The 22869-nt window shown below is 56.9% G+C and overlaps 1 protein-coding gene and 1 long non-coding RNA gene across 4 annotated transcripts in view; both read left to right on the top strand.

The window, feature by feature from the left end:
* Window positions 1-22869, top strand: part of PHF2 (PHD finger protein 2) — a 108114-nt gene that overhangs the window by 81010 nt on the left and 4235 nt on the right. For 2 of the 3 annotated variants that reach the window (XM_017546884.1, XM_037745138.1), the window contains 15 exons: window positions 2223-2409; window positions 3439-3601; window positions 4873-4960; window positions 5421-5527; window positions 7067-7158; window positions 8381-8470; window positions 9059-9427; window positions 11339-11458; window positions 11937-12055; window positions 14407-14585; window positions 14708-14778; window positions 15414-15577; window positions 20328-20605; window positions 21650-21745; window positions 22397-22506. In XM_017546884.1, the coding sequence (XP_017402373.1) occupies window positions 2223-2409; window positions 3439-3601; window positions 4873-4960; window positions 5421-5527; window positions 7067-7158; window positions 8381-8470; window positions 9059-9427; window positions 11339-11458; window positions 11937-12055; window positions 14407-14585; window positions 14708-14778; window positions 15414-15577; window positions 20328-20605; window positions 21650-21745; window positions 22397-22506 (2233 nt within the window). Of the gene's footprint in view, window positions 1-2222; window positions 2410-3438; window positions 3602-4872; window positions 4961-5420; window positions 5528-7066; window positions 7159-8380; window positions 8471-9058; window positions 9428-11338; window positions 11459-11936; window positions 12056-14403; window positions 14586-14707; window positions 14779-15413; window positions 15578-20327; window positions 20606-21649; window positions 21746-22396; window positions 22507-22869 lie in introns of all 3 variants that reach the window. The other variant, XM_017546885.1, reaches the window with a different exon arrangement.
* LOC108316779 lies at window positions 19278-19714 on the top strand. Its single transcript, XR_001830446.2, has 3 exons — window positions 19278-19408; window positions 19460-19471; window positions 19686-19714. It is a non-coding gene; the product is annotated as an uncharacterized LOC108316779 (long non-coding RNA).

Raw genomic sequence — 22869 nt, 5'->3', positions numbered from 1 at the left:
GGAAAGAGAATATAAAACTGCTAAGAGCCACAAAGAGGTATATGACCTTGCATGGTGGCTCATGCCTGTAATCCCAGCACTTTGGGAGGCTGAGGCAGGAGGATCATTTGAGGCCAGGAGTTTGCAGCCAGCCTGGGCAACAAAGCAAGAGCCTGTCTTTATTTTAAAAATAAAAATTTATTTAAAAAGGTAATGAGTATTCAGTTTGGTTTGAGCTTTCCAGCAGCAAAGGTAAAAAAGGGAAACAGAGTGGGTTATGGTATCAGAAAAAGCGGCATATGTTGCTTTGGTATCAAACAATATAACTGAGTCATGTCTCCATCAGCTTAACTTACTGCCCTGCCTGGGCTGGGGGACTTCTCACAGAGATGTCTGGGTGATGGAGCTAGGGAGAGATGGTGCTTTGGCCTGTGGTTTTCCACTGGGCCTTTCAGGGCCATCCCTTTGCCTCCTGTGTCCACTGGCCCAGTCCATGGACCATCAGGTGGTCATTTGCAGCTTTTGTTGGGCACTTACCTACCAGAGCCTTCACATGGGCTTGCGTCAGGGCCATAGAGTGGGCTCTGCTTCATTAAGTCTGTCCCCAAGGATGGTGGCCAAGCAGGTGAGGTCAGGCCTGACCCCATCGGCTGTCTGGGGCAGCTCTTGGGGCCTGCGGCTTCAGTAGGACCCACAGTGACCAGTGTACCCCCAGACCAGAGAGATGCCTGCTGTGTGGCAGGTCTAGGGTGATATGCCCACTGCTGGTCATTCAGACACACATATCACATCTGGACTCTTGCTCATGGTGGCCTTGCGTGTCCAGGGGGGCTTTGAGGACCAACCTCTGCCAACTCAGAGAAAGGTGTGGCCTGCACCTAAGCAGGCCAAGCAAGGGAAAGAAGGATATTTGAGGGTGTGTTGGGAGGCAGGGACAGCCTGGTCACTGTGGTGTGTGGTATTTGAAGGACTCAGCTGGAAATGGGTCACGAGGGTCCTTGTGGCAGGGAACCCTCTTCTGTGGGCAGTGATGTGCCCAGATTGCTGAGGGCCCAGAGGTTGGCAGTGGGTATGGGTGGGGGCGATGAGGACTCCTGGGGATGGAGAAGGTGCCAGTTTGGAACATGTTGGAGATTTAAAGGTGAGGTCTGTGATTGAGGCTGGTGGGATTGGGGCGGCAGGACTCTGCTTGAGATTTGTGACGATCTTGTCTGGGTTGCTGTGGCCTTTCAGTAACGATAACAGCAGTTTCAGATGGGATGGCAGAGACATGACAGTCCCTGTCTTCCTGGAGGCAGCAAGAACTCCCAGATCTGGTTCTTAGTGGCAGCTGAAATGTTACTGCTTCAACAGCTTTGAGTTGTTTTTTTTTTTTTTTTTTTTTACATGGAGTCTTACTCTTTGCCCAGGCTGGAATGCAGTGGTACTATCTTGGCTCACTGCAACCTCTACCTCCTGGGTTCAAGCAGTTCTCCTGCATCAGCTTTGTGGGTAGCTGGGACTACAGGCGCACCACCAGGTGCAGCCAGTTTTTATATTTTTGGTACAGACACAGTTTCACCATGTTGGCCAGGCTGGTTTCAAACTCCTGACCTCAGGTGATCCACCCACCTCGCTCTCCCAAGGTGCTGAGATTACAGACATGAGCCACCGTGCCTAGCCTACTTTGATGTTTTTGGTGAAATGTAGTGCATTTTATCCAGAACAGTGACATTCAATTGAATTGAAGGCTCCCTATGCATTTTCCGATCTTCCCTGGTTATGAGGTGGCTGGATTTGACAGTGACCTGATGTGGCCAGGGATCATGGGCACCCTGTTGTCAACTCTGGAGAGCAGTGGCTTTATTCAGGTCACGCCAGAGGTGCCTGGGCTGAGTGTGAGAAGTGATATCTGTGCCGCAGCCTGGCCATAGCCACTTGCGCGTGGCCAATCTGGAAAGACTTGCTTTTCAGTTCGTAGGAGGGGAGGTTCTTTTTCAGGGATGGATGGTTTGGGGGCCTTCTCATCAACTTCTGCAGGAGGAGGCCAGCGTCCAACCTAGTCTCCTGCCAGGGCCACATCTGGAGCCTGCGCTCCTTCTGCCATCTGTGATCCTGTTTGCTGCTCTGTGAAATGGGAGCTGTGACCTGTGGCCCGCAGGTGCTGAGAGTGTGAGACGTGCCTCACAAGCATATTTCCTGCTCCAGGGGACATAAAAAAGTAGGTCCCAGGTTTCCTCACCGCCTTCCTCTCCTCCCGCTAGAATGTCCAGCTTTGTGGAGCCACCTGACATTGTGAAGAAACTGTCCTGGGTAGAAAACTACTGGCCAGACGACGCATTGCTGGCCAAACCCAAAGTGACCAAGTACTGCCTGATCTGCGTGAAGGACAGCTACACTGACTTCCACATCGACTCTGGGGGCGCCTCTGCCTGGTACCACGTGCTCAAGGTGAGCCACGCCTCTCAGGGCACCTTGGCCTTGCCGTGGCCATGATCCGTCCACAAGATTGTCTGCAGCCCCCACGAGCCCTGACTGTGGCCAGGATGCCACTCCCCAGAGGGACACCAGACCGTCCATCCCTGGGACGGGAGGCCATGGAGATGTCTCTGGGTGGAGGGGCAGGGGTGCGTGTGGGACCAGAGGACCGCACGAGCATCTCCTTTTTCTCATCGGATTCGGGCTCGTTAACAATTGGGCGAGGCTGCTGGGTGAGCGTGCCCTTAGAGAAGAAAGGGGTGTTGTGAAGACATCCTGGAAGAGGGGCTGGCCACAGCCAGGGCCCTGCAAGGGAGCCAGCGGGCAGGATGGGGGCATCTGGGTGGGCAGGGAAGGCTAGGAGCCTTATCATCGAGGCTGAGAGAGGGAAGCCAGAAGGAAACTGAGACGTAAATAGCAACAGAAACAAAGAAAACCCTAAGCTGTGGGCTCCCCCAGCCACTAACTGAGCTTCTCCAGACCAGCTGGAGCTGGGCTTGAGCTGGAGCTAGAGTGGGGCGGGTGTGTGTGCTGATCTCACCTCTGGGAGGCCCTGAGCAAGTCACTGGGGCATCCTCGGAACCTGCCTTGGCCCTGCTCCCAGTGCAGAGCCCCTCCCGGGGCCTGGCATAAGACTGCCTGGGACACAGTGGCATCATTTGACCCAGACTGGGACCAAGTAGCTCTCAAGAGTAGAGCTACCTGGAATGCTTTTGACAGCCAGTTACAGTTTTATTTGCAGCCTGGGCAACCACACTATTTGTAGTGCCTCAGAACAACGTAATGTGGGATTATGGGCTTTGGCTCTTGACTGTGCTGGGGGCCCAGATACCCAGAACCTTCCTAATACACACACTTCTGAATTGCAAAGCACCTGTGCCCTCAGTGTTGCAGGCAGGAGTCGTCGACTGGGCAGGGTACTTTTCACGTTAGGACCTATCCGTTGCACCCCCCACCCTGCGTCTTGGCATGGGCGGCTCTGCCAACAGGCTCTCTTGGCAGGGGGAGAAGACCTTCTATCTCATCAGGCCAGCCTCGGCCAACATCTCCCTGTATGAGCGCTGGCGGTCTGCCTCTAACCACAGCGAGATGTTCTTTGCCGACCAGGTGGACAAATGTTACAAGTGCATGGTCAAGCAGGGCCAGACCCTCTTCATCCCCTCAGGTGAGTGCGGGCAGCTCTGGGGACCATGGCCTAGGGCCTGCCGGCCTTCATCAAGGTTACTGTCCTGTCCCTTGGGCCGTGTCCCCACCGCAGGATCTCTCGGCATCCCTGGCGTGCCTGCTCCCTTGTCCGGAGCTTAACGCCACCCCAGCCCAGTCCCTGCAGAGGAGCCAGCAATGGGGCTTGTGTTCTCTGGTCAGCATGGGTACTCCTCACCACGGAGGCCACCCTGGAGCTGTGCAGCCAGTCAGTCTCCACAGCCTGGCTGGACTCACTGTGACAGAGCCCATGGCTGGAGTCCCAGCTCAGAGAGCCTGGTGTGGGGACAGCAGCCACTGCATCAGAGCCGGTGAGGGAGGAGGGTGCTAGCTGCTAATTAAAGTACTATTAGGGGACATTTTGAGTCTGTGCTGAAGGAGAAAGCCCGTTGTGAGCCACTGTGTGCCCCTAGATGATGTTAGAACAAATCCCAGACACCCTGCTGTTTCTCTTAAATATTCCACTATTTCTAAAGGACTTTCTTTCCTTCTAAAGTAACATAGCTACAATAGTGTCCTCACACCTTGGACAATTAACAGCGATTCCCTAGTATCATCAGATAGCCAATTGGTGTTCAGATTATTGAATTGTTTTATAGGGTTTTTTTTCACATTTTAAATAAGTATTAAACTGAGGCCTTCACATTTTAATGATTTATAAGCCTCAGAATCTTCTGTAATCTCTGGGTCCCTCCTCCCTCTGTCCGCTTCTTCACAGTCAGAGCTATTGAGGAAAGAGCTGTGGATTTCGCAGGGTCTGGCCCAGGCTCTGTCTCCAAGGATAACCTGGGGACCAGTCCCAGCTCTAGGGGCGATGCAGCTGCCTCGGCCTTGTCTCCTGCTCTTGAGTGTGGTTGGGACGCCAGGTAGCCGGACACAGGCTGGGGCTTCCTCTCTCCATCTGAGTACTGTCCTCATGTGGCCTGAGCTAGTCCCCTCTGCTCTGGGCCTCGGGTTCCTTGTCTGTGTGGTGCGGGGCTGGACTGATTAGTCTGTGCCGCCTCAGATACAGCCTCCCCCCGACCCTCTAACATGGAGGCTGCAGTAGGGCCAGGACCAGAGAGCTCCTCCCATGGAGGCCCCAAGCTGCTGGTGAAGCTGCAGAGGTGGACAAGGCACAGGCGAGCAGGAGCTGGAGCCTGGGCTGGTCTCCGCCGCTTCCTGATCTGGAGCCATGAGAAGCCCATTCATGGGAGCAAGGTAGGGTGCCAGCCACTCCTGTCTCTCTCCCAGGCTGGATCTACGCCACGCTCACCCCTGTGGACTGCCTGGCCTTCGCGGGACATTTCCTCCACAGCCTGAGTGTGGAGATGCAGATGAGGTAGTGCCTGCCGTGCTGTTGCCCTCTGGCTCTGTGGGGCAGTCTCCAGCTGGGTGGGTGCCAGACACCTGGGGCTGAGTCCTGGCTCAGCCTGCCCGTGGGTGGCCTGGACATGACCGTCAGCCTCAGTGGGCCTCTTCATGATGTGGAGGGAAGGAGGAGGTGGGCTCTGGGGTCGCACAGGATGACCCCTCCAGGGACCTGGCTGCCGGACGGTTGTAGTTGCCCTTGCTGGGGTTGAGGTTGCTTAAAAAGCGGCTGCCTTCTCTTCCCGGGCACTGGCCGAGCTCTCATGGACCCTGAGTCTTGCAGCCACCCAGGGCAGTTGTCCCCTGGTCCACCTCAGCTGTACAGGGCCCAGTGGGGAGGCCTGAGCTGGTGTGTCTGGGGCCTGGATTCATCCCCAGCATCGCCTGCTTGATGGTCAGTGCACTGAGAACAGCTCTTTGGTGGCTTCCAGAGCATATGAAGTGGAAAGGAGGTTGAAACTGGGCAGCCTGACTCAGTTTCCGAACTTTGAAACTGCCTGCTGGTACATGGGGAAGCATCTGCTGGAGGCGTTCAAAGGTACTGGTCACTCCAGGGTGGGCGTCCAAACCTGGGGCTCTTGGCTGTGGGGGCAGCCAGACCTGGGTCAGGGCTGACTGTCTGGGTGTGAGTACTGCTTTCCTGTGACCTGAGCATGTCCCCTTGGGACGCAGCCCTGGGCCTCAGTTTCCCCATCTGTATAATGCAGGACCAGATTGAACAGGTTGGACCTCTCCTTCCAATTAGACTGCCCCTTGTTTTAGAAAGAACGCTGGGCTGTGGGTTGAGAGGGGCGAGTGTGCATGGCTGTGGTACAGGTATCAATAACACCTACTCCACCCTCCATCCTTGCCTCTATTGGGAAGGTGGGGCCGTGGCTCTGTCACCAGCTGAGGAGTGGGTGTGAGTGAGCTCTGGGTCCCCTTAGGATCCCTCAGGGGCGTGGAAGCTAGACCAAGAGGCAGGTTTGTGGCTCAGTCCTGGACCTCTGGATGCACTGTGGCATCCCTGGGCCTCCCCTTCTGTCCCAGGCCACACCCTGCCTGGTCACACCCTCAGAGATGAGAGCAGGTGGCTCCCGGCAGCCACCACCCTGTTCAGGTCTCCAGACTCTGCCCAGCAGTGTGAGGGAGACTGCAGGAGGGTTTGCGTTTGTGTGTGATTTCCCTTCTCTGTATACCCTTCACCAGAAGTTGCTCTTTTCTGGTTCTGATAGCAGCTGTGAACTCTTTTATCCAGAACCCTTTGCACTCTGGCCCTAATTGGACAAGGTAAAATGGTCCTTAGTCATGGCTGGCCGGGTTTCAGTAAAATTTTTCCATTGATTCCCAAATGTGGAGCCCTGAGCTTGACTCTGGCAGAAGGAGGTGCCCAGGATGGGAGTCTAGCCCTGTCCTCAGGGGACTCGTGCCAGGGAGGCAGCGATCAGGACAGCACTTGGGAAGCCACCCCACAGGGCCAGCCTGACTACTGGCCAGCTAGGCCACTGTGGCCATGTCCTCTCTCCCTGGGTCCCCCTCTCTGAGAGGATGACAGTTCAGTTGGCCCCCAGGACTGAGAGGAGCTGCCGTGGCCCTAGTGAGTCAGAGCCCTGGAGCCCTCTCCAATGAGAAGAGGGAGGGGAGGCCCACAGCAGGAGCCCACCTCCCAGCTGAGCTGTGGTTGGTCCTTCCACTGTGCTGAGGGGCGCCGTGAGGTGGGAAGAGGTGCTTGGGGATGCCTGGTGTGGGCCTGGGGACAGCCTGTGGCCTGGGTCTTGGCATGACTTGGCCCCTTGCTCAGGCAAGGCTAGGGTATTGGACAGAGTGAGGAGAGCCAGGCAGCCTGTGTTAGGGGCCTTGAGGGTGAGACAGTGGGAGCATGGTGGGAGGGCCAGTGTTTCCTCTTGCAGGGCAGACCACCAGGAGGATGGGTGTCCCCACGTTCCAAGAGGAACTGTTGGCAGTTGCGGGGGTGGCCATTGGCAGAGGGGGACCTCTGGACGGCTGGACCTGGTGTCCCCTGGTCTGGCTGTGTGGCTGGGCATGAAGGCGCCTGTGCCAGGGGCATCCACCCACCTCACCCGTGTCCCCTTCCCAGGCTCTCACAAATCTGGAAAGCAGCTGCCCCCTCATCTAGTCCAAGGAGCTAAAATTCTCAATGGTGCTTTCCGATCGTGGACAAAGAAGCAGGTAGGACTCATGTCACAAATGCCCTAGGGCAGGAGAGTGGTGACAGGCGGGAGGACCTCCCCGGAGACCCAGCAGCAATGTCCAGGGCTTGTCTTGCTTCAGTGAGATCCGGCCTAGGAAGGATGGTGGTACCCCCCTGCCTGGCTTGGCCATGGGTCCTGCTCTCCACTGACTGGGCCACCTGAGGGCTGGGGGAGGATGGATATAGATGCTGAGCTCCTCCATCAGGGGCTGACAGCTTGGTCTCAAGTTGGTGAGAGAAGGGTGAGCAGGTGCCAGTGTGTCCTGGGAGGAAGGTGGTCTGCCGGTAGAGGACAGATGGCCATGGTGGGATGACACTGTGTGAGCACAGAAAGGCCTGGCATTGGTGGGGGCAGGGAAGGACTGGGGGAGTGGCTGGCCCCAGGACAGGGAGTGCTGGGGATGCCCTGTCGGCTGGCCCTGGCATCAGCTCAAAAGCCAAATTGACTGATTGGGTACAGCACCCCAGCCACCATGCTCTGTGACCTGGGAAGCCCCTCCCTGTGCCCCTCCCCGATGATACTCCTATGTGTGCCTCCATGGAAGCTGCTTCCTGTGTTCCTTAACATCTTCCTTTGGTTTTGGCTACAGAAGGAAGGGGAAGGTCTGGCTCAGCCTTGGGCACCCTCTGGGCCAGTGTTTCCTGCTGGGACTCTCATTGTGCAGAGGCACCGTGTCTGCTCCTGAGAGGACAACCCTCTCCCAGGCCAGAGAGGGCTAGTGGAGGTTTTCAGGAAGCCTTCAGGAGGGGAAGGCCAGGCTGCAGGGGACACCGTGTACAGCCTGCCTCTCTCGTGGGTGGACCAGGCAGGAGAGGCAGTCGGTGAACTTCCAGGGTCATCCTGCAGCCACCATCTCCCTCAGGCTTCAAGGCCCAGGGCAGTCCAGGGCGCTCCTCCCACCTCACCTCAGCCATGTGGCCCGGTGGAGTAGCCCCTGACCAGGAAGAAGGGATGGGACCCATGTCCACTCCATAGCCTGCTGGTGGTGGCCTCAGGCAAGCTTGTTCCCTCTGGTACTTGATTTGTCCATCTATTGATGGGGGTCACAGCAGAGACCTCTTCCAGGACAGAGTTTGGCTGGGAAGCCCCTGGCCTCATGCTCATCTAGGTGGCTCGGCAGTCAGGGGACAACCTGCAAGGAGGCAGGTGCAGGTCAAGGGGCGTGTCTGGGGCTGACCCTGGGCCTGGTTGTCCCACAGGCTTTGGCAGAGCATGAGGACGAGCTCCCGGAGCACTTTAAACCTTCACAGCTCATCAAAGACCTGGCCAAAGAAATCCGGCTCAGTGAGGTGGGGCCGTGCCTAGGTGCTGGGCTGGACCTCTGGGGATGGGGGAGGGCCTCTGTCTTTCTCTGGGCCTGGGGGCCTGCCTGACACAGAACTGCCAGCTTGGGAAGGCCAGTGCCCCAGACAGTGCCACCTGCACTCTCCTGGGCGAGCTTGCCTTTGTAAGGGCTCAGGGTCCCAGGTCTCTGGCTGCATCTGTGTCTTGGTGTGAGTGTGTAGGGACTGAGAGATGGTACCGGCCCCTCTGAAGCGCCCATGGGGAGGGCACTCTGTGGGAGGAGCCCCTGATTCAGCCCCTCGAGTCCCAGGTTGTGTGATCCTGGATGAGCTTCCAGCTGCTGTGCTTGGGGTAGGACAGAAGAGCCTTGGGGAGAGCAAGTGACTAATGGCCTGTGGCGGGTGTGAGTGTGTTACACAACAGCATGGGGTGGGTGTGAGTGTGTCACATGATGGTAAGGGGTAGTGAGGCTTTCTGGGCTGACAGCTCCCTGCCAGCCAGGCAGTGAGGGTCTCCAGCGTCCTGGTGTGTGGACCCTCCTGGGCCACAGTTTGGCAGAAGCAGCATGTGACCCTCGCCTTTCTGCACTCCAGAATGCCTCCAAAGCCATCCGACCGGAAGTGAATACTGTCGCCTCGTCAGATGAGGTCTGTGACGGCGACCGGGAGAAGGAGGAGCCCCCCTCTCCCATTGAGGCCGCCCCACCTCAATCTCTCCTGGAGAAAGTGTCCAAAAAAAAGACTCCCAAAACTGTGAAGATGCCCAAGCCGTCCAAAATCCCCAAGCCTCCAAAACCCCCTAAGCCCCCAAGGCCCCCCAAAACGCTGAAGCTCAAAGATGGAGGCAAGAAGAAAGGGAAGAAGTCCCGGGAGTCAGCCTCGCCCACCATCCCCAACCTGGACCTGCTCGAAGCCCACACCAAGGAGGCACTGACCAAGATGGAGCCACCCAAGAAGGGCAAGGTGGGCCCCCCACACCCTGACTCCTCACGTCGTCACCAGGGGTGATGGAGATAGCTGGGGCCCATTGTCCTTGTTCTCCAGGGGCCCCTGGGAGAATGTGGGGGTCTGGGCCCTTGCTGTGGGTTCAGTTGGCCCAGAGGGTGCGCTTTTCTGCCTGGTCCTGACCCAGTCCTGCTGTATCCAGGCCCAGACCCCCCCCCAGGGTGGGCAGGCTCTGCCCCAGTAAGCCACAGAGCAGTGGGTCTGGAGAGAGGCCCTCATTGAGGAAGGCAGCACAATACATGTGTGCTGTGGCAGGGGTGGCACCCAGGAGGGCCACCTGGTGGAGGAGGCACGGTGGTTTTCTGGGAGGGGATGTCTAGTTTAGGTTTCCTAACCAGATGGGCAGTTGCCAGTGGACAAAGAAGCACTTGGTCCTCCCTGGGGCCAAGGGATTGAGGCTGAAGCCTGAAGGTAGATGAGGTATCTATGCAGGAACAACAGGGAGGATGCCACTGAAGGGGAGGGGGTTCAGGGGTGAGGACAGGAGCAGGGTTGCCATGGTAATCTGAGCCCCTATGGACAGTGAGAGAGATGGGCCCAGCTCTGAAGACCCACTCTGACTAGGGGATCTTAGGTCTGAGCTTCAGGAACCATGAACTACTGAGATCAAGCACTACTGAGTGTGATCTGCCAGGATGAGGCTGTTATCCACTTCCTGGGGGCCAGGACCCTTCAGGGCTAGCACCACAGGAGTATAGTGGGATTACATCCCTGTAGTCCCGCTTTTGTTTTCTCTTTCTCAGGGCAAGTGTGAATGAATGCATGAACAAATAAACAGATGGCTAAATGGCTGGATGAATGGGTGAATAGATGGACAAATGGATGGATAAATGAATGAATTGATGAATGACTGATTGGATGGATGGTTGAATGGATTAACAAATGGATGAATGGATGAATAGGTGAACAAATTGCTGGATGGGTGATGGATGAATAAATAAATGGATAGATGGGTGAATGGGTAGATGGATGGAAGAATGAATAAATGAATGGATGGGTGGATGAATGGATGATGAATGAATGGGTAGATTAGTGGATGGATGGATGGATGAATAAGTGGATGGATAGATGAGTGCATAGATGGATGAATGTATGAATGGGTGGATGGATGAAAGAATGGATTGCTGGGTGGGTGGATGGATTGGTGAATAAATGGATGGATAGATGAATGAAGAAATGAATGGGTGGATGGATGAATAAATGGACAGATAGATGAATAAATGGATGGAAAGGTGATGAACAAACGGATGGGTGGATAAACGAATGGATGAATGGGTGGGTGACGAATGAATGAACAAATGGTGAGTAGATGGATAGATGGATGAATGGATGGATGAACAAAAGGATGGATGGATGAATGGGTGGGTAGATGAATGAATAGATGAATTGATGGATGGACAGATGGATGGATGGAGGAATGAATGGATAGATGGATGGAGGAATGAATGGTTGAGCAAACAGATGGATGGTTGGATGAACAAATGGATGGATAGATGGGTGAATTGACCAATGGATGGATAAATGAATCAGTGAATGAATGGATGGGTAGACGGGTGCTTGGGTGGATGAATGAGTAAGTGGATGGGTAGATGAATGAATGAATGAACAAAAGGATGATGGACGGGTACATGAATGGAGGAATAGATAAATGGATGGATGGATGAAGAGATGGATGGATGGGTGGGTGGGTGAATGGATGAATAAATGGATGGATGGGTGGGTGGGTGAATGGATGCATGGATGGGTAGATGGATAAAGGCATGAGCTGCAGGCACATGGGCTAGAAGGAGAGAGGAAATCTTTGTGGCCCAAGGGAGTCCCACCAGCCATCTGTGTCTGCCTTTGGGTCACAGCAGCCCTTTCTTCTAGGCCACAAAGAGTGTCCTGAGTGTGCCCAACAAAGATGTAGTCCACATGCAGAATGATGTGGAGAGGCTGGAAATTCGAGAGCAAACCAAGAGCAAGTCAGAGGCCAAGTGGAAGTACAAGGTGAGGCGTGCACGTGTGCATGCATGTCAGCTCGGTGATTGTGACAGAGATGTGAATCTGTGCGGCCCTGTGTGTGTGAAGGAATGTGCAGATGTGTCTGCTTGTCCCGAGCAGGTGGTGCCATGGGGTGTGGCTCTGTGGGTCTGAATTGTGTCTGGGCACCTATGGACTACCTTCCTCTGAGGTAGTTGGGATGCAAGAGGTTGAGTGTGTCATCCTGTATGTTGACAGTGTTTCCCTTCACTGTCTAGACTCTGGTTTTCATTCCTACTCCCTAGGGGACAGGCAGCATTGAGGCACTGAGTCCATGGGGTGCAGACTCTTGAGCACCTCGCAGTGGCCTGGGTGGCCACCAGAACTGTGGGTGACTTTCCATAGGCATGTTCCCAGCAACTGCCTCTGCCCACTGACACTAGTCGGGGTCCTGACCCCCCACTCCTCTGTGGGGCTCAGGGACGGCCCTGCTGTTGCTTTTCAGAACAGCAAACCGGACTCCTTACTGAAGATGGAAGAGGAGCAGAAGCTAGAGAAGTCGCCTCTAGCTGGAAACAAAGACAACAAGTTCTCTTTTTCTTTCTCCAACAAGAAACTCCTCGGGTATGTGAGTGCCTGGATGGGAGGGGTGACCTCACACGTACCCCACATCACACACACCATACACACTGCATTATACCACACACACACATTACACACACAATGTGCACACACTCTGCATCTCACACACACCATACACTGCATTACACACAGCCACACATGCCGTATATCACACACCCCGTACATACACAGCCTTTGGCTGACACATCTCTGGTGACCCCACTCCCTCTGAGCTGCGGACCTCACTGACTGCAGCCCTGTTCCCAGCACGTCTTCTTCAGGGCCTAGACACCAGCAGAGCTGCCTCCCTGCGTCTCACTACATTCTCCCTGCAGGGTGGGTGTGAGGAAGCAGACATGCCTGGGTGGGGCTGGGCTGGAAGATGCAGCCAACCTGCAGTGAGGGATGGGTCCCTCAGGCAGGGAGGGAGACTGTGAGACTCTACGAATGTTAGATGTGTGGCTCTTGTGAGCTGGTGCTGAGGATGTGAGAAGGGGACAGAGTCCTGGGCCCTTGGAGCCCAGTGGCCAGTGGGGAGGACCTGGTGTGAAACCACCATTGGACCCTGGGTGCTGAGGATGTGACCCATCTAGGAGTCAGGAGGACCTCCTGGAGGAGGTGGTGCTGAGCTGAGATTAGGGGATGTGTCTGGGAGGTGTGTGCTTACTGAATGAGCCTTGGGGTGAGGTGAGGGATGCTGAGGGTTTTGAGCCCAGTGGTAGCCTTGAGAGCCTCATGGTTCCAGTGGCAACACTTGGGCCTGTGTATGCTTCTGGTGCATGGGTCATGTCACCTGCTGAGGCCCCGCACCTGGCCAGAGTCAGACAGGTCCCGGGGGAGGGGAGTGCGGCCACTTGCTGCAGCAGCCACTGATTAATTTGGCTGGGTCGTTTAATTTCCTCATCGAAGGGATGGGAGGAGAGGGCCTCTTTCTGGGTGGTGGAGAAAGAGAGTGTTGTCCAGGCAGAGCCTTGTGAGGGCCGGGGAGCTCAGGGCAACAGGCGAGGCCGGTCAGCCAAGGGGCAGGTCTGTGGGGTCCTGTGGCTGCCCAGCTTCATGGCCCTGGGCATGTTGCTTGCTTTATTTGAAGTTCTGCTTCTAGGTTCCTGGGAAGCTATTAAACAGCATTCACTCTGTGACGGTGCTAGAGAGTTGAGGATGGTGATGAGAAAGGCCAGCATGACTCTAGCCTGTGAACACGTGTGTTCTTGGCTCAGCCTGTAAGGCAGCGGGGTTCGCCACCCCTTCTCTTAGAGCGTTGGAAGCAGCCTCGCCCTGGTGCTCTATCCAGGTGTCTGTACTTCTGTGTGCATGGAATTGGAGCTGTGTCTGTTTGAAGTTTGAGACTTTTCTGCCTCAGCCTGTTGTCCCAGCTACTACATAGAGAGAAACCTATCCTCAAACCCTTGGGATGGCAAAGATCAGAGCTGCTTGCAGGCCAGACCCTGAAGTAGTCCTCCTTTGCCCCTGCAGGGAGACAAGTTACATGCTTTTTTTTTTTTGAGACAGAGTCTTGCTCTGTCACCAGGCGCTAGGCTGGAGTAGAGCGGCACAACCTCAGCTCACTGCAACCTCCGCCTCTTGGGTTCAAGCAATTCTCCTGCCTTAGCCTCCTGAGTAGCTGGGACTACAGGCATGCGCCACCACACCCAGCTACTTTTTGTATTTTTTTAGTAGAGACGGGATTTCACCATGTTGGCCAGGATGGTCTCGATCTCTTGACCTCGTGATCCGCCTGCCTCGGCCTCTCAAAGTGCTGGGATTACAGGCGTTAGCCACTGTACCCGGCCACACTATTTTTTTAGACTGTTACATCTATCCTGTAGCCCTGGTCCTGAGTTTATTTTTCCAGCATAGCAATGGAGAAAAAAATAGGCAAGTTGGATCCTATTCCTTTTAAAGACCAATTCAGCATGTGCCAGGGACCCCAGGCAGGCTGGAGGCAGGGCTTAAGCTTGTCCAGTGGCACTGGGACAGTTGGGGGTCACTGGCTTGTGCATCTAAACTGCCTGGGGAAGGGCTCTCTCTGCCTGAATGTGGGGTTGGGGGGGCACAGCATTGTGTAGGAGGCCATGGGGTTGGGGAATGTCCCCTCCTGTGGGCAGGTGGCTTCCCACAGTGGGGGCTGAGGGCCCAGCCTGGCCTCCTAACCACAGAGGCTTGGGCCCTCAGCCCTCCTCCCACCTCAACTGGGCCTGAGGCTTTTTCAGATGGAAATTCAAATAGTTGGGGCATCGTCTGCCTCCTGGAGGCCATCCCGCCGTGGCCCTGTCAGGGGACCCCTTGGGAGGTCCCACCTGTCCGCTGGCTGTGGGGCTGTGTGGATGCTGCTGACCCGCTCGCTTCTGCCCTAGCTCCAAGGCGCTCAGGCCCCCGACCAGCCCTGGTGTGTTCGGGGCCTTGCAGAACTTCAAGGAGGACAAGCCCAAGCCCGTGCGGGACGAGTATGAGTACGTGTCGGACGATGGCGAGCTCAAGATCGACGAGTTTCCCATCAGGAGGAAGAAGAACGCCCCGAAAAGGGACTTGTCCTGTGAGTTGGGAGGGGGTGTCGGGAGGGGTGTGAGAGAGGCCTGGCCCGTCCCTGAGAGGTCCTCCCGGGGTGGCCGGCTCCCCGCAAGCGGCCCGCTGGACTCCCGTCTGCTGTGCTTTCAGTCTTGTTGGATAAGAAGACGGTGCTGCCCACGCCTGTCACGAAGCCAAAGCTGGACTCGGCAGCGTACAAGGTGAGCTGCCTTCCGGGCCCTTCTCGGTCTCGGATGCCATCTCTAGGCCGTCCCCAAGGCTGTGGTTGGAGTGACTCCAGGGCAGTGTCTGAGGGTGTTTCTTACCCTTGCCTCCCCTTTTCTGAGTGTTCTAAGGTCACATCCAACTCAAAGACACAGTGGTCATCTCTGCCGGGGCGTGTGAGGTCATGTCCCCGCTGAGCCCCCTGCTAGGGAGATTATGGGGATCTAAGTCTGTTAGCTATTTTCCTCCAGCTGGAGGTCCCTCTGGGGCTGCAGGCCCTGCCCCCACCTCTCCATCCAATAATGGTGGCATCTCTTTACATTTGTGACACACTGGGGCTCCCTCGAGTAAGGGTTCCTTTGAACCAGAGTTCCTCTGTGAATACGGCGCACAGTGTGAAACAGTTTGGTCCTTTGTGGTCCTGAGAGAGCTCTGGCACCTGCATCTGCCCTGTGTGTCTGTGTGTTGGCCATTCATCTGACCCAGCAGTGTTCATAAGAAGGGCAGTGCTCTTTAAAAACGTTTAAAAAACTTAATTTAATCCCTAAAGGGAGAAAGCATCCCCCTCCCAACTCCCAGACCACTTTGGTGGCCAGACCCTCCCCTGACCGGTGCCCTGTCTCTTGAGCAGCAGAGTGACGACTCCTCAGACGAGGGTTCGCTGCACATCGACACAGATACCAAGCCCGGCCGCAATGCCAGAGTCAAGAAGGAGAGCGGGAGCTCGGCAGCCGGAATCTTGGACCTGCTGCAGGCCAGCGAGGAGGTCGGCGCCATGGAGTACAACCCTAGCAGGTGGGCCCTACCACCCAGCAGCACCCAAGAGCAGGGACCAGGCAGGCCCAGAGCTGGCCCTCGGCCACGGTGCTGGGAGCCTGTGAGGTGGACGCACAGCCAGAACCAGTCCTGAGCCACCCCCGGGCCTGGGCAGGAGGGCACACCAGAGGGTACAGATGCTGGACTGGTTGGTCGCACTGGGGCTTTACTTTCAGACAGGGCTTATTTTTCCTATGATGGTCCCTGGCGAATTCTCTCAGAGCCACAGGTTTTTAGTTTTAAGTGTTGAGACATTTTTTTTCACATGGAAATCTTATGGGAATTTCCACATACACTACAGACGGGTACCCAGGGGGCAGAGCTACAGCCCCCTCATGGTACCCCTGGGGGCCGCAGCTGCCATGGGGAGCACAGCCCTCCTGGTCCTCATGACAACTGCAGATTCCCATTGCACAGATGGGGAAACCGAGGCTCTGAGGGCTTCCACTTCCACACGGCCACATTGCTAGGAAGCGACAGAGGCAGGCCCAGAATCCCCACCTGCCTGATTCCGGAACCTGAGCTTGGGGTCCTGGAGGGTTGACTAGCGCTGGGCAGTGATGTCTGGGTGTATGCACACGGCTGGTCCCTTGTCCAGCAGGGACTTGGCTTGAGGAAGACAGAGCCCGTGCTTGGGTCCTACTCAGTTCCCAAGGTCTGCCTCTGAGACTGGTTTCCAGAATCCCTGGGCAACCCAAGGCTGTGCTGCCAAGTGCTCCACAGAGCCCCGAGCTTGCTCCGTGGGCAGGTGGAAGCTGCAGGCCAGGCCTGCTTTTAGACAGATGGGAGGTGGGCTTGGTCAAGGTGGATTAAGGGCTTGATTGAAAAGAGCTTTTGCTAAATCAATCAGCTGTATATTATTTCATAAATTACCGTTTCACATGCAATATTATGTTCATGTAATATTGATCACAAAGCCAGCTGTAAGGTACTTTCTTTTATTGGGAGTGGGGACAGATTTCCTGCTTGGCACTAGGTTGTTTCAGTCCATGTTAAGTTCCTTCTGCAGAGATGTGCTTGTAGCCGGGGATGAAGCCTGGCTGTGAGCTTCTCTTTCTAATCGGAGGTTGTGGTGCTCCACACAGCTCTTCTGGGGATGCCTGTCCTCGGGGAAGAAGTGTACGCTAGCCAACGCCTCAGTGACTGGCCTCAGTGGTGGGAGAGGCCCCTAAACACCCTAGGCCCCTCCGAGGTCCATGGAGAGGCCTCTGGGCCCTGGAGGTGGGGGGGTGTCTGAGGCCACCCAGGATGAGGGCAGACAAAGCCAAGAGCCTGGGGGCCACCAGGTGCATCGTGTGGGCATCCGGGGACTTGCAGGGGGCATGGAGATGGGGAGGGCTTTGTGCCTGTCTGTGAGAAGGCGCTGTGTCCTGGGCTCCTGGCTGTGAATCTCAGCCCAGGAGTTGGGCAGCCCATTCGTGGACACACTGATAACAAGAGACCCAGAGCTTCCCTGCTGAGCCTGTGCCTTGGGGGAGTGTGCCTGCCAGGGGCCACTGAGGGCGCTGGCCCCCCTCATCCCGCTGCAGGCAGTTCCTCTCCCAAAGCCTCCCATTTGGAATATAGGTCAGTTTTTGATGGTCCATTTGCTCTGTTTTAAGTATGGGCTGCTTGGAAAAAGCAGCTGAAGAAAATGGAGGAAAATATGTTAATTTATTGTGGATCGTTTGTTCAGTGTTTACTGCTGGGGGAAGAGGAGAGGATTTCGGTATGATAATTGGGGGATTAATGTATTATTTTCCATGCCGACTAGTTAAATGTTGCTCATTGATTCACCAGCAACCATGTGGGACCTAGGCATGCAGGCCTCACCCTCTTGGTTTGTCCAGATGGCATGGCATGGACCCTCACAGTGGGTGTCCCTGGCCAATCCCCCGTGGCTGGGTGCAGGCCGCTCGCTCTCCAGTCTTTCTGGCCTTGCAGGCCATTTGAGGAGTCAGGGCAGGGCCTGCCAGAGGCTGCCGGGCAGGCTGCATGCTCTGGCTGGCTCCTGAGTCGGGGATGGGAGAGATGTTCCTGCAGAGAAGTCAGTGAGGGCAGGAGTGACCGCACTCGCTCAGGCAGGCGCTCAGCACCGAGGCTTGTGAGGCGGGGCAGTGTGGTCCCGGCACTGCGTGGGCGGCTCCTGGCAGTGCCTTCTGATGAGCTCTAGAGGCTGACCATGCTTGATTTTCCCACTGTTGTGGCTTTCGAACCTCACTCCTGCTCAGTTCCTGTGAAACCCCAAAAGCAGTGCAGTCCAGTGTGTCTCAGACAAGGCCTGGAAGGTGGGCTGGTGAGGGCTGCAGTGAGGGAGCCTCCCCTGGCACAGGGCATCCCCCTCAGTCTGCTGGACCCTCAGAGAGCAGTGGGTTCGGGCCTCAGAGCTGTCCTGTATGGGCAGCTTTTGTCTAGGTTGCCTCGCCAGCCTTAGGACTCCCTCTGTGTCTGGGCTTCCTGTAGCAGCTTCCTCTCCTGTCCTGCTCCCGCAGAGCCTTGGTCTTAGGAGTCCTCTTGCTTCTGAGCAGGGACTTGCTCCGGTGGGGATGCCGCTTCGAGTGCCTCAGTCTCTGTGTCTAGTGACACAGGGGGGCACAGGCCTGCAGAGCTGGGTAGCCTCCCTGCCACTGCGTTGGCCTCTTTCTTGTCTCACATGTATGCTGTCTCTGGGGAGGGATTCTGGGAACACAAGCCCCCACACAGTGCCTGAGTGTGCTCACAGCCACAGGCTTGCCAGCCTCTCTCATTTGAATGGTTTTACTGAAAGTGCTCCAGTGCTTCTGGGAAGTGGTGGAGAAGGGGGTGGGCAGCTTGAGAGACAGTGATGCTGACGCAGGAGTCCTGGAGGGGTGGGTCCAGGGAGCAGAGGGAGAGGGCAGCAGGCATGCTGTGTGCCCCACGTATGCGGTGACAGGTGTGGCTGGGCCTCTGCTATAGCCCTGTGAGGTGTTAACAAGGGCAGGAGTGACTGCGCTTGCTTAGGCAGGCCCTGTGGGGTGGGGCGGGCTGCCTTGTCGGGGGTGGGTTTGGGCCACAGGGAAGTGGCAGGAGTGAGGACTAGAAAGAGCCATTGCAGGGGGGTACCTGCTGGGCTACACACAGCATCTGGAGCCCAGGGCAGACCCCTGACTCAGAGTTTGCAGGTGGGGCCTGGGCCTTGACATTTGTAAACCTGCCCAGATAGTTCTGGTGCACAGACAGCTGAGGGTCCTGGCCACAGGGGAAGGTGTGGGTTGGGGTGGGGCAGGGCTTCATGAAGGGGTTAGGGATGCAGGGAAGTCCCCAAGGAGCCCAGGACTTGGCCTTGGGGGCCCTTGCCATTCAAGCCTCTGGTTCTGTGGGGTAACAGTAGTCATCCCATCTCACCATTTTGTGAGCCTAGACAGGCTGATCACATACCGGGTGTTTCAGAAGCTGCTTCTGGAAGGAGGGGAGCCAATGTAGACAGGAGGAGGTGTGTGCACAGATAAGGGGCAGAGGACGAGGATGCAGATGAGAGACAGACTGGGCACTATGGGAGGGGCCACCTGAAGCTGAGCGCAGCAGGGAGTGGGGGGCGGGACAAAGAGAAAACCTGGGAGTCTGTGTGGAGCCTGCCAGAAGGCGGTGAGCTGAGGTGCAGATGTGCCTGTTCAGGTGCAGCTGCAGGTCCATGTGCAGGTGGGTGCAAGTGTAGATGCAGGTGCAGGTGCGTGGGTAGGTGCAGTGTAGATGCAGGTGTGGGTGTAGATGCAGGTGCAGTTGTAGATGCAGGTGTGAGTGTGGGGGTAGGCACAGGTATAGATGCAGGTGTGGGTGTGGGGGTAGGCACAGGTGTAGATGCAGGTGCAGGTGTGTGGGTAGATACAGGTAGTTGAAGGTGCAGGTGTGGGGTAGGCACAGGTATAGATACAGGTGCAGATGTGTGGGTAGATACAGGTGCAGATGTGGGTGTGGGTGTAGGTACAGGTGTAGATGCGGGTGCAGGTGTGTGGGTAGATACAGGTGTAGGTGCGGGTGTGGGTGTAGGTACAGGTGTAGATGCAGATGTGGGTGCAGATGTGGGTGTGGGTGTAGGTACAGGTGTAGATGCGGGTGCAGGTGTGTGGGTAGATACAGGTAGTTGAAGGTGCAGGTGTGGGGTAGGCACAGGTATAGATACAGGTGCAGGTGTGTGGGTAGATACAGGTGTAGGTGCGGGTGTGGGTGTAGGTGCAGGTGTAGATGCAGATGTGGGTGCAGGTGTGGGTGTGGAGAGAAGTTGCTGGTCACTAGCGTGTGGCATGGAAGGGAGGTGGCTGCACTGCCCCATCTTAGGGTGACATGTGGGAATGTTCCCTGCAAAGTGTGGTGGAGAATGCCCAGGGCTAGTTCTGCAGTTGGAGAGAGGCACAGGGTGGACCCAGCGGGTACACAGAGTGGCTGGGGTACAGGAGGGAGGCCACTGAGTCTGCTTGCCGGCTTTAAGGTGAGAGGGACCAGAGCGTGACCATGTTAGGGTCTGGCCTCCCCTTCCCATCTGCTGTCTTCCCAAGTCTCCTCTCCATGCCCATCTCTGTCCCCAGGCCTCCAGCCCTCCCTGTGGAGTATGGGTGGATGAGCAGAGCTGGATTGGGGGAGTGGCTGGTCTCTTCCAAGGGAGAAGTCATAACCTCACTGCCACCCTCTCTGCTCCACATCCTCTGCTTGCCACCCAGGCCGGGAGTTTGTGCGGGCCATGGGCTGCAGGCCAAGAATGCTGGGCTGAGTGCCTGTTTCTCTGTGCCCCTAGCCAGCCCCCGGCCTCCCCCAGCACGCAGGAAGCCATTCAGGGAATGCTGTCCATGGCCAACCTGCAGGCCTCCGACTCCTGCCTGCAGACCACGTGGGGCGCTGGCCAGGCCAAGGGGAGCTCGCTGGCGGCTCATGGTGCCCGGAAGAATGGGAGTGGCAGTGGCAAGAGTGCAGGCAAGCGACTGCTAAAGAGGGCTGCCAAGAACAGCGTGGACCTGGATGACTATGAGGAAGAGCAGGACCACTTGGACGCCTGCTTCAAGGACTCAGACTACGGTGAGTATCACTCCTGCGTGGGGCAGGGTCCACTCTCAGCCCTAGGCCTGGCTGAGAATGGAGACAGTAGCATAAACACGGAGCTCTCCAAGTTACAGCGGCTTCAGCTCAGCAAAACCCTTGGCCTCTGCCTGCTGTCCCTGGGAGACCCTCCTGTGAGCGAGGCTGGCCCTGGCCCACATCTGGCAGACAGACTTGGGCTTAGTGGTGGGGCTTGCCCTAGTTTGACAAACAGAATGACAGCAAAGTGAACTCCTGTTTTCTGCGCTCCGTGGAGGTGTGTGGCGCCGGGCGCCTGCTTGCCTTCTCCTGAACCTTGGGGTCCTGGGCTTTCCTTGACAGGCCTCAGAGGTTGAAGGACCACAACCTGCAGTAAGTGCAGGATGGCACTTGGCTTGTGAGGGTCACAGGTCACCGCGTTACAGTGTTTGGGCAGCTCCAGGCACAGGTCGTGCCTTGCAGGGCTCCTTTCACCAAGACTTGCAAGGCATGGCTGGGGCCGCCAGAGCCGACCCAGTTCCGTGGATGTTACACGATTTCCTTTTTCATAGCAGCAGAGACTTTTCACCAAACAGAGCCTTTACTGGAGCCTCAAAGTGCTTCTCGCAGGAGCCGAGATGCCCTAGTTTGATTGTGGGGCCCCATCCTTCCCTGGTCCCCTACTCTCTGCTGCAGCTTCCTCCAGGTGGGGCCTCTGGGGATTTCAAGCTCTGTGAACAGATGTACGGAGGGCAGCCATTAGAAGCCAGGGGCTCGCAGGCACCTGGGCCAGACTGGGCAGATGAGGCTGGTCAGGTAGATGCAGGCGCCCTCTTGTCTGATGAGTCCCTGCCCCCTGGATAATCTCTGGGTTACCTGTGCCTATGTCTGGGGTGTCGTCACCATGGGCAACTTCCATCACAGCTGACAGTGGCACAGCCTAGCAGACCTGAGCATAGGCCCTGGGGTCACCAGTGAGGAAGGTCTGTGGCCACCTGCAGCCCCTTCCCCCCATGGCCCTGCCCTGCACTCAGCGGACCCCACCTTCCCTCTGCCTTCCTCTAGTTTACCCCTCACTGGAGTCAGACGAAGACAACCCCGTCTTCAAGTCCCGGTCGAAAAAAAGGAAAGGCTCAGACGATGCTCCCTACAGCCCAACAGGTAGTGCTGGGACAGGGGTGGGGGGTCCACCCGACACCTAGTGTGGCAGCTGTGACTTTGTCTGTGGTCCCTCCAGCCCCTGTGAATGTGGGCTCAGCTCTATGCCTGTCCTGTCCTGACAGCTGGGCAGCCCATCTCACTGGGCATGGTCAGCTGCCTGCAGGAGTGCCATGGGTTTCACTTCTGCTTTGCTTCTGGGGGTCTGGGAGCCCAGATGTGCTTCAACGCAGCCCCCACTCAAAAGCCCTCACTCCCCTGGCCAGCCCTTCTCTGGTTTCTTCCTCAATGGGCAGCTCTGTGAGGGGGCACCCCCTTGATGGTGGCTGAGAGACACCTGCTGGGGCAGCCAGTGGGGTGAGACCACCTTCCACATTACCCTCACCCGCCTGCCCAGTCTTTCTGATCTTGCTGGGCCTCCTGGGCTGTGCCCCCTGGGCTGTGCCCCATGCAGATCCCACTGTAGCATGTTTCCCCTTGGGTGGGGCAGCTGACTCTGCCCTGTTGTGAAATGGCTTCACATCCGGGGAGCCCTGTGCTCAGGCCTGCCTGGCCAGGGGGACAGGCTGGGGTGGGGGCAGGGGAGCCCCAAACCAGGAGGGGTGGGTAGGCCATGGCCTACAGCTTGATGAGGCTGGCCCTTCTCTTCCACAGCAAGGGTTGGGCCATCGGTGCCGAGACAGGACAGGCCTGTGCGTGAGGGTACACGGGTCGCCTCCATCGAGACTGGGCTGGCGGCCGCTGCAGCTAAGCTTTCCCAGCAGGTGAGGAGGGGCAAAGGAGAGCGACACATGGCAGCCACGTCCCTGCTACCCCCACCTGGGCTCAGGCTCCCCAAGGCACCTGTTTCTCTACCCCAGGCACAGACCCCCTGAGCCAGGGGTGGTCAGAGGCTTGGGGACATTTGATTAGAGAGTGCCCTATTCCCTCAGGCCCTAAATTCCCCATGTGGGGTCCGGGGGAGCTAGGAATTGACATATGGGGCCTTGACACTGGACAGCTCCATTACTGCCAAGGCTGGGCTGCTCTTTGGTGCGACAGCAGCTTGGAGAGAGACCCCCTTCCCCGTTTCCCTCCTTCCCTCCTTTCCCCCTTCCCTCCTTCATCCCCTCTCCCTCCCCTCCCTT

Source organism: Cebus imitator, unplaced genomic scaffold, assembly GCF_001604975.1.
Source record: "Cebus imitator isolate Cc_AM_T3 unplaced genomic scaffold, Cebus_imitator-1.0 Scaffold192, whole genome shotgun sequence".
Classification (NCBI taxonomy): Eukaryota; Metazoa; Chordata; class Mammalia; order Primates; family Cebidae; genus Cebus; species Cebus imitator.
This window is presented reverse-complemented; position numbering and strand designations above follow the sequence as displayed.